The 10,571-nt window shown below is 33.9% G+C and overlaps 2 protein-coding genes across 2 annotated transcripts; both read right to left on the bottom strand.

Annotated features, from left to right (window-relative positions):
- Positions 1-451: 451 nt before the first annotated feature.
- Positions 452-6,305, bottom strand: LOC107359889 (uncharacterized). The gene is made up of 5 exons (XM_015926475.3): positions 5,773-6,305; positions 5,371-5,512; positions 3,434-5,149; positions 1,054-3,326; positions 452-892 (listed from the first exon to the last, which is right to left on the bottom strand). The coding sequence occupies exons 2-4, from the start codon at positions 5,482-5,484 to the stop codon at positions 2,547-2,549; spliced, it is 2,610 nt and encodes an 869-aa protein (XP_015781961.1). The 5' UTR covers positions 5,485-5,512; positions 5,773-6,305; the 3' UTR covers positions 452-892; positions 1,054-2,546.
- A 2,339-nt stretch (positions 6,306-8,644) lies between these two features.
- LOC107359621 (progestin and adipoQ receptor family member 4) lies at positions 8,645-10,357 on the bottom strand. The gene is made up of 3 exons (XM_015926131.3): positions 9,613-10,357; positions 9,055-9,491; positions 8,645-8,948 (listed from the first exon to the last, which is right to left on the bottom strand). Exons 1-3 carry the CDS (start codon positions 10,004-10,006, stop codon positions 8,724-8,726), a joined length of 1,056 nt encoding a protein of 351 aa, XP_015781617.1. The 5' UTR covers positions 10,007-10,357; the 3' UTR covers positions 8,645-8,723.
- Between the last annotated feature and the right edge of the window lie 214 nt (positions 10,358-10,571).

The raw sequence follows: 10,571 nt of genomic DNA, 5'->3' as shown, positions 1-10,571 counted from the left end.
TTGCTGAATCGAACGAGATTTAAAGCTTGATGCAAATTAATTGCGATCAACAATTGAACTTCCGTTCAAGTAATTCATAATTCTCGAGTTGAATGAATCAAGATGACGCTTTTACAATTCAAGGCTTGGGAATCATTTATCTTGATCAGTGTGTATAAGCATTAATTGTAGCAAGTACAACAAAATTAGGGCAAGATCCGATGTGACAATGACCTGATCCGTTTAAGTACAATTAAACTATTGACAATAATCATCATGTAACCAAATAAGAAAACAAATTATTCCAATAATTGTGATGATGGTATTGGATATGAAACCGATTGAAAGGCTGATGAAGAAAAAAACAAAAAAGGTAAAATGAATATGAAATGTATTTAAAAAGATGTAAATATGATTAAAAATTTGGCTAAGATTTACCGGTTTCAATTAAATTAAATTAACCTTGTACAACTATGATTAAGCAACTTTTAATATTATAATTATTATTAATATTATCATTTTGTTTTTTACTTATACCATGGATTTTGTGCCATCCCTTTCAATATCTTTTTTGTGTCGAGTTTGACATAGAAAAAACAAATTAGATTCATAAGGGGCTTCAAAAGCAGGGTTGTGGGATGAATTTGAACAAAAAAAATTGCTTGTGTTGCAGATGAAAAGGGATGAAGAAAGGATGAAAAGACGATAGAAGAGAAGAGATTTAGAATATGATGTTTGCTCAATTAAATTAAATTTGATATGGATGGTGATTCGCCATTAGCTTTTGGTTGAATGAAATCTTGCTTTATTCCTCGTTGCGGTTGCTTTTTTTGTAAATTTTGTTTTTCCACAAAAAGATATAGCAAAGGGAGAGAGTTACTAGCTCATGTAGATATCCGAGGGAGAATCGTGCCTGTGGAAGAGAAGCAAAACAAATCAGAATTAGTTGAAAGTTGAAAGATGATATGTTGGGAGAGGTTGAGAGGTCTAGAGGTAATTTAAAGGTAGTTGAGGTGAATCAGGTAAATCTAGATTAGTTGAGTCGGTTTTGGGTTTGATTTTGGTGCAACTTACGAGTTTTGAAGATGAAAAATGGTCACAAGCTTGTTTTAATGATGACTGAAAATGGTAGAGCGATGAGATTTAAAGATGAGTTGATGATGATGGTGCTTTTGATGGTTTTGTTGGAGGTGATGGCGGTATTAATAGCAAATTAAGTTGTTGACAATGGTGGTGATGAGATTGATGAATTGAATTGTTTGCTTACTCCTTGGATGATGATAATACATGGCTTACATCTTCATGAACAACGGTATGAAAAGTGTCCTTTGTCGGTCGTTAATTTTCAAGGGACAAGTACAATTCACTGATAACGTGCTAAACAGAGGTACAATTTATCAACATTTTTGTTTGGTAAATAAATGTTAAATCTATTTGATTTTTTGTTTTTATTTCATCTTCTCGTACTTTCTCATGCTCATTTTAATATTAAATTAAGTTTGTCAGGGATTCCAATAAGGAAAGGAACAGGGAAGGATACATTCCAAGGAAGTTGAACCCACTTGTGACTAATATAATCTAGGTTTTACCGTTTTTTGTCATTTAACTTAATCGAGTGTTAATCCTTTTCATTTAAGTTGACGTAACAAATAACGAGACAAAACCTGATTATGTAGAGGTAAAAGTGAGTGATTGCGTTTCATTTGTAAATGTGTTGGTGATTTTTTTGCGGAAAAAAATGAGGAAAATTTGAGTTAAGTTACAAATTATGAAAGAGAGGAGAAGAGAAAGTAAACTAAAGAAAAAAAAATAAACAAATAAACAGAATTTATCATTTAGGAGACTTTCCAAGGAAGCTGTGGAATAATTTTTCAGGTTCATGCAGAATAATTATTCGCGATATAAGTGAGATTACTGATTGAGAATTGAATTACAAAGATGGGCTCAGTAATGCTGAAACAGTTTCTTTGGAACGTCCGAAGCTGACAAATCCTGAATGAATATAGAAAGAGAGAAAGAGAGGGAAGGAAAATGTATAAATGTATACAAGACATGCAGAGAAAGAGAAAGATAAAGAAGAGAGATGAAGTAATAGAATGAGACGAGAAGAGGAGAGAAGAGAAAGAGAGAAAAGCAAAAGTACAGTCTGGTCCCTCAAAATGGAGCCTTGGCAAAGTGACATCAAGGTCATATATGATTTCCCTTTGGTTTGTTTTTGGCCGTACAGGATTTGGGTAGAAAGATTGAATGCACTGGGAAAACTTGCATTCATAGCAAGTCGCCTGATCACACACGGCGCCATTTTGAGAGTTTGACTGAAGTAGCTGGAAATAAGATATAGGAAACACAAGCAAACTATCGAGTATTTAAGTTAAGAGGAAGGGGACAAGTAGAACGCAATTAATAGTTGTCATAATGGTAGTGACGATAGCATTTTTTGTTGTTTGTATCCTGATGTGTAGTGGGTAGGTTTAAGGGACGAGAACAAAAAGTCAATTTTATTTTTGTTTGAGGATCTTTGTTGAAACGCTTGTTGATAGATTTGTCTCTCCTGGTATTCTTTAATTTCATGGTGAGACTTCTGTAGCAATTATTGGTTTAGGTGTGGTGAAACAAGCCATGGTTAAACCGGGATGTGCTTGTCGATGGTGTACTTTCAATTGTTTACGATTAGGTAGCTCGATATTACAATGAAGGCACTTGACATAAAAGCGCACTCCAGTTGATACTCCTAACATGCTTTCATCATTTACTGAAGAATCGTTTGTGAGATCAATAGTAGAGTTATTGTTGTTGTCACTATTGTTGGCGCTACTGGTGCAGTTGTTATTGGTGCTAGAATTGGTACCCATGTTGTCTTCATCGTGGTTATTGTTGTTGTCGTGGTTGTTGTTGTTGTTGTTTTTATTATTATTATTATTACTATTATTATTATTGTTACTAGTATTATTGTTGTTGTTGTTGTTGTTACTATTACTACCACTGTTGACGAAATTATTATGCATATTCATCATCATATTCATCATCAAACTTGCAGCGTTGTTAATATTGTGGCTACTCATTGAGCTATTACCGTGGTTCATGCTAAGGTGATTCATGTTGTTACTATTAATGCCACTGATACTGTTATTTAGATGATGATTGTTAACACTGCCTGTTTTCATTGAAAGATTCATAACAGCGCTATTGGTGATATTGTTAGTGTTGCTAGAGATGAAGTTATTTTTGTTTGTATGCAAGCTTGAATTACTTTTGCATCTATTCCTCTGTTGAATTGCTTTAATCGAAAGAGGGCTTGGAAGATTGACAACTCGGCCTCCTTCAACTCGAACATGATTAACATTATTCTGATGACAAAAAAAAAAGAGAAAGTATTTTTGTATTATATTAAATTTAAAATTATTGAAAAGATGAAAATAAAGGGGAAAATTTTTATTAGAACGTAAAATTTTACCTTGAGAGGACCTGGAAAAAGGTTATGTCTTAATTGTTGATGAGAACTATCACGATTCACAGAAGAGACACCTAAGTTTGGTAGGTATTGCAATGGCTGTTGATAAAGTCTATTAGCAGGACTAAACTGTTGTTGAAATTTTAATCTCTCCATTTTAATCTGTTCATTTTTGAAAATGCGCCATTTCTTTTCAAGTAGACGACGTTTTTGCACGGATTCAGCAATAAATCGTTCTAATTTTGCTATTGTGAGAGTTTTTGGAAAAGTTCGACTAAGTTGATAAAGGGTAGCATCACGCACATAATGATTCTCACGAACATGATTGAGGGCAGCTGAGTCAAGATTTGGTAGACGAGTGCTGTGGCCTGTCTTTTTGCAAAATGTACATTCATAAGCATTATAGGCCAAATGATGGTGAATATGTTCAGCGAAGGAAACATCATTATGATTGTTGCACGGGGTGCAACCAGAGGCGACTAGATTTCTCCGAGGTAGTAATCTTTCACAGACAGGGCAACACGTTGCACAAGAGCAATTTAATGTTAATCTAGTTGACAAAGGTGTAGTCTGAGATTCAAGAAATTCATCAACCCATCTTTCAATATTCTGATCTTCTCGGATTTCATATTTAAGATCTGTTGCCTCAGGATGGTTTAGTTGATGGTGCAAAGTGAATGCATCTGTATCGTGAAACTTATTGTCACACAATAAACACAAAACCGGTTTGTACTCCAAATGTTCACCAAAATGAGGGTAGGCATCTAGTTTACAAGGAAATTTGGCGTTACAAAAAAGGCAAAAATATTCTTTCGAGTGTCTACGCTGTCTGGAAGTTCTTCCAGATTCAATGTACTCAGCATGAGAAGGTGAAACTGAGATGATCATGGAATTGCCGTCAGCTGGCTCTTCCGAAGCAACACTAGAGTCACCAGCTTGTGATTGATCAGCATCTTCATCATCATCCAAAACAATTACACCATTATCATTATTGGTTGGTAAAATATCTGAAGATGAGGGTAACGCATCATTTCGACTACAAGTTGCTATTTCGTTGGCACCATTAGAGGCAGGAACCAATTCCCGCATAATTTTTTTGATTGGACGCCTCTCATAATCCATGGAAATACCGAATTTGGCTAAATAGCTGGCGATAAAGTCATCTAATTTAGTAATAGAAATTGTTTTCTGGAAAATAAGCCAGCGAGAATCAGTATCATCAACCTCTGGATGTTTCAGTTCAATATGATTACTTGCTTTACTTTCAAAGTAAGCCACCGAGTATTCTTTACCCTCCTGTTTACAACGCATACATTCGTATGGTAAGTAACAAAGATGACGATGGATATGGTCTATTTTACGACTAAGTGAAGTCTTTTTTGAGCGTGCAGACTCTATCTGACTTGGAGAAAATATTTTCTCACATACTGGACAATGATCTCGCGGTGGAAAGGCTCGAGTGATAGTTGCTTGCGCATAAAGAAAACCATTTATCCATTTATCAACTGTAGGCTGTTCTCTTCTTTTGTATCGTCCTTTCTTGGCTTCAGGATGTACTTCTGTGTGATGTCGTAAAAATTCTTGCATATCAGTGGCACCTTCACCGCATAATGAACACATCATAGAATAGTAGTTGACATGCTTTTGGTAATGACGACGAGCTTCGTCTCTGTCTTTAAACGTTTCCGGGCAAAATATACAAAAGAAACCAACATTGTGCTATAAATTTTAAACAGAATAAAAAAGAAACAAAAATTAGATCCGATTGAAGGGAAAACTGGACTTAACAAAGACAGGAATACAAACAATCATCTCATTAAATTGATATGTTGCTACAACAGGAAAGTTACTGAAATTCGTCAAGCTAAACAAGGTTTAGGTGACAAACCTTAATATTGTCAAGATGATTGTTTGAAATTTGTTTTCAAATAGATACTCACCGAATCTTCTTCTCCAGTGAAATCAACATCAACCATCTCTTCATCATCAAATATATTGGCAAATTGTTGCTCAAAAGTTGGTTGATTAGACTGGAATGATGGATTATGTGACATGAGAGAAAAAAGGAAGCAGACACTGGTACTGATATTGAAAGGTAGGACAGAAAAAAACAAAGTCAGGCACCACCATGAAATAAAGAGATAAAAGAAAGAGAGTGGAAGCAATAGAGAAAAGAAAGAGAGAGAGAGGAAGAGAAAGGGAAAGGAAAAAGAGAAAGAGAGGAAAGAGACACAAGACCAAATGGTAAAGACAAATGTTAACCGAAAATTAATCAAGGTTATATTATATTAACAATTGGTTTTGTTTAAGTTGAACAAAAAAACGATAATGAAATGACTTACCAATAGATGGAGTATAATTAAAATAATAATAATGAAAAAACTAATTGTTGATGAACAATAATCATCCAAATGTGTTTAGTTATGGAAAGCGAGAGAGAGAGAAAGAGCGACACAAAAAAAGAGAGAGAGCGAAAAAAGACAGATTTAAAAACACTAAATCCAAGGGAGAACTGATGCAAGCGACATACGAGTATAGAAACTATAGAAAATCACTTTCCAGCATCACTTTGAGGGAAAATGAAAATATGGCGTTGGCCGAGTGGTTCAATATTCCACCCCCTTTTTGACCGTATAAAGGCTGGTCTTGGCTTGTTCATTTAATTTCTTTATTTCTCTTTATTTTCTTTATTCTAATACCAGGATAGCATTTTACGGCATTCTTAGCGCATGTTTTATATACTATCAGCATTTTCCAAGCTCTGCGGAGTTCAATTCTCTATTCAACTCATGCTCCATCCAGTCGCTTTAGATTCTTTGTAAGTTTACATAATATTTTCCACACAGCCTGTGAATCAAAGGCCTTTTTTACCATACGGCTGAACCTTTTTCCTCTTTCCATTTCTCTTTCCTGCAAACCTACCTGAGACAAGCTTGTGCTTCCATCTTTTCGGCTTAAACACAAGGACCGATAAAAGGAGCTTTATTTTTTCCTTCAACCGTACAAACAATGGAAAGTTGTTCGCTTTTTTTAAGGTCATTTTTATGCATCCAAACAAAATCCAGTTTCTCTTCACCTTGTTTCATCATATTAATTGCATTTGTTAAGGGTGTATCAACTTTCACATGGAAACCTCGCTGAGGCCATTAAAATTTAAATTTTCTAGATTACATTCGCTTACAAAAGCCAAAAGGTTTTCACTATCGCTTATCACTATTACTATGGATGCTTAGTTTGGAGGCAGATTTTATTATCAATAATTCTTGGTGTGTCTGGTTCTTTGTTTGCATTGAGGATTCATTTAATCTTGACTTTTCAAGTTGAAGATTGTTACTTAATAGTTAACTGTTGCAAGTTGCGATTTGAAGGATTCTATGGATTGATAAGTGTATCTAGACTATAAATTGCATTGACAATGTGTGTTCACATGTAATTTTACAACATTTTCACCAACAATATCTTGAGTTAAACTTGTGATGCGTTGCTTTATTTTTGAAAACATTAAGCCGGTAATGTGAATGGACGGTTGAAATAACTGTTTTAAGGATAATATAATTGTCAAGTCTTAAGGCGCTGTCTTTGAGGGAACTTGAAATAATAAATTTCTGTTTAATCTAGTCATAGACTGAAATTAATTTTTCAACAATCAGACTTTCGGTTTTTCCCTCAATTTCTCAGTGAAACCAATCTATCCACAAAACTTTTACTTTGGCTATTTACACTGATTATTGATTAGACTTGTTATTTCCACTAACATCTTAGCAATGTCTTTTTTTAATTAGATTTAATCTTGTTTAATTTGTGATAATTTTCGCACTTTGTTATTCAATCAAAAGATGGAATTGCATTCAGTTTCATTTGCCAGTTGCTGCTTATTGAATAATCCGATCGCTTGGTAGTTTAATTAGTTTCTTGGCTTTATTTTGTAAGATTAACGAGACTTTTAATCAAAGCTTTGCCTCAATATTGCCAACAAATTTAACATATTCTTAGACTGATTTTGATTTCCATTTGAATCAGCTGTCAATGATTCAGCTGAAAGAAGCGAGTCTTCAAAGCCTTAGAAGATTTTGTGTAATGTTTCGTGCTGGTTATCGATTTTATATTCACCAATGGTTGATATGACATGACATTTATGTCAAACTGAACCCATGTTGAAGGGAAAAAAGAGCTAAGATAAGCTTCGATTATTCAAATCAAGCAGAAATTGGATTCTGGTGTTCTGTTGGTAACACTTTTGTAGGATATAGCGAAAGAATTTTTGTCATTGTCGGAACTTGATTAATGATGCAGATAGCATTCAGAATTGAAATAGTTGAAATATAGTTGATGATTTTTCCGATAACCAGACTATATTTGTTTCCATGTAGTCATAAAAACGACTTAACCAATCAACATATTCATCCAGGCGAGTCAATGCTGACTCTTTAAGGGAATCATTATTGAATTAGTTATCTTGATGATATTTGTCTGTTACTCATTATCATAGTTGATATTTAAATAATCAGAACGCATCTTTCGTAATGAACCTGAACCAATGAATGGTTTTATCGGTAAAGGCTGGATACATTGATTAAAGATCATCTATTGATTTTAAGGTATCACAAGGTTATCATGAAGGATCAATTACTCAGAGGTAACATTCAAATATGTATGTACTCAATACGAATCAGGTTTGATTAATCAATTCAATGATTTTTAAGCGATTAGAGTTGTCTATCTTCATGTTACCATGAATTACTAATAAAATGCCATTCACTAACCAAATGTACCTAATAGAACATAGATTGAGACTATCGACCGTTCAAATCAAAAATTCAAAGGCAGGTGAATTGACGAGTTTGATAGAAAGATTTTAATGATTAATTCAAGATTGAAAATGAAGAGCAGTTGCATCATGAAACATAATTTAGACAGGAATAAATCCATCGATCTGAAAGTATATTAATAATAAATTGGATTGAAATGATTTGACTCTGTTTTTTCCATTGATGCACAATTAAGGCTTCAAATCTAATAAATCTTGAAAGATTATGAATCCATTTTGAACACGCAACTCCTTGATTTTATTTGTCTCATTGAAACTCTTTGTCGTAAAGTTTGCAGCTTCTTAATGTACAAGATTTCCTTAAATTAATATTGAACCATCAACGAGAATTATTTTCATGATAATAAGATCAAATTATTTTGAAATCAAGGGGACATGAAGAGAGGTACTTTTTTGTTTTGTTTTATTGAGTTAACGTTTTGCTGTATAAGGGAAACCGTGCAATTTTAACAGTGAAAAATTTAATTAATTGTGCGCGTGTAATTTAGAAATATTGGATAACCATATTAAATCAGAGCAAGTGGCTAAATGCATATGAATAGCTCCAATAACAGCAAAAATATGGAGTAGATTGTGACTATTTAAGGCAAGATCGAAATAACCAGGATACCAACGCTCGGGTATTCGAGCTGCCGATATCAGGGCTCCAATGATAGGCCAAATTTCTTGCATAATAGTATGGATTAGAGGCTAAAGATTAAAGAAAGGGGTAAAAGAAAAACGAAAGTTAGATTAAATTGGATAAAAACAAAAAGCTGCATAGATTGGAATGACTGGAAATATTAATCAAACTTACACTAGCTTGTCCAATTTCAATCGCATTGAGCCGAAGTATGAAGGCTAAAACTCGCATTCCTACTAAAATAGCAAAACCAAGTCGCCTTTTCCAAACCCCACTGGCTAAAAGAGTATGCTGAAGAGCTCTGATTGCAATCAGAGAATAAAGGAAGATAAAAATAAATTGTAACCAAAATGGATAGAGTATGAGGCTCGTGTAAATGGTTGTTGATGCACCCAGGCTCTGGGTAATCCATATCCCGATTACATCCCATTTGAGCAGCTTTTGATACAGATCAACCCCCGAACGATGATTCATAAACGTATGATAAACACAACTTCCAAGCCAAGGGGCAACACAACCGGTAATGTGCAGGTATGCTAAAAAATGATAATCTATCAGGTCCCATGGTATATGTCGTGGCATAAAGAGCAGAAAATAAATAAACGGTGCTCCTAAAAGCAGAAAAGAAACAAAGAGTAAACATTAAATCACATTGATAATATTCGATATTGAAATTAAAGAATGAACTGATTGGGCACTAATAGAATCTTAGAAATTTTCTTAAATATTTACCATGAGTTAATATATTGAGAGTTTCATTGTGAAGGTAGAAAAGTGAATAAATAGATTGCCAGAAAGACAATTTGTAAAAACGATAGCCATTGGTAACAAAAGGATTGAAACGTAAATGTTCAGGAACATCTGTAATTTTATACAACTTTGGGACTTTCCATTCTTTGATTGTAATTTGCCATTCCCTGATTGTTAACGAGGTGCACTTGGTCAAAAGGTGATGATGATGGTGGTGGTTGTGATGATTGAGTAAATTGTTGTTATCTTTAATACTGTCAACTGTGGAAACGTTGTTGTTGGAAGATAAACATGTTGTATCAGTCGAGTCAGAAGAGGATGGTGATGAAGATGGCGATGAAGATTGTTCAAAGCTACAAGCAAGATTTTCTAACATTGAAACTGAGGATGAAATGAGTCCGGAACAGAGAAAATAAATTAGGGGAGAGAAAAGAGTATAATAAATAACTAATTTAAATCAACATTAACAAAAAAAATCTCCAAACCACTTTGTCATATCCCTAAAAAAACTAAATATTTCAGGCTGATCCGTTGTTAAGGGAGAACGGAAAAAGCCAGAACTTCCTTTACAAATTGACTCAAAGGAGTAAACCATGTAAATCAACCTTGATTTTAATCAAGCGAATAGAATCAGGATTAAAAAAAGTGCACAAATCAATGATTAACATTTGCTTAGATTACCAGTATAAGTGAAGAGATGGTAACAAACCTTCAGCTTATACAAATTCTGGTAAAATGGTTAAAAACCAGTCTCCTACTCATTTTGCTTGCTAATTTCACTAAAATATCTGTAAGGATAACGTAAAATAGTCAATTTCTCAATCAAGTATTTTCAAGTAATTGTTCAACGAAACAAATGATTTAGAGATTAATCCATCTGAAAGTATAAATTGAGTTTAATTACATCTGATCTTAGCGATAAATCAATAGTAAAATGTCCA

This window comes from Tetranychus urticae, chromosome 2 (assembly GCF_039701765.1).
Source record: "Tetranychus urticae isolate SD_2017Ah chromosome 2, NJAU_TeUrti_SD_1.0, whole genome shotgun sequence".
In the NCBI taxonomy this organism is placed as follows: domain Eukaryota; kingdom Metazoa; phylum Arthropoda; class Arachnida; order Trombidiformes; family Tetranychidae; genus Tetranychus; species Tetranychus urticae.
The sequence above is the reverse complement of the archived record's forward strand: the minus strand, read 5'-3'. Positions and strand labels throughout refer to the sequence as shown.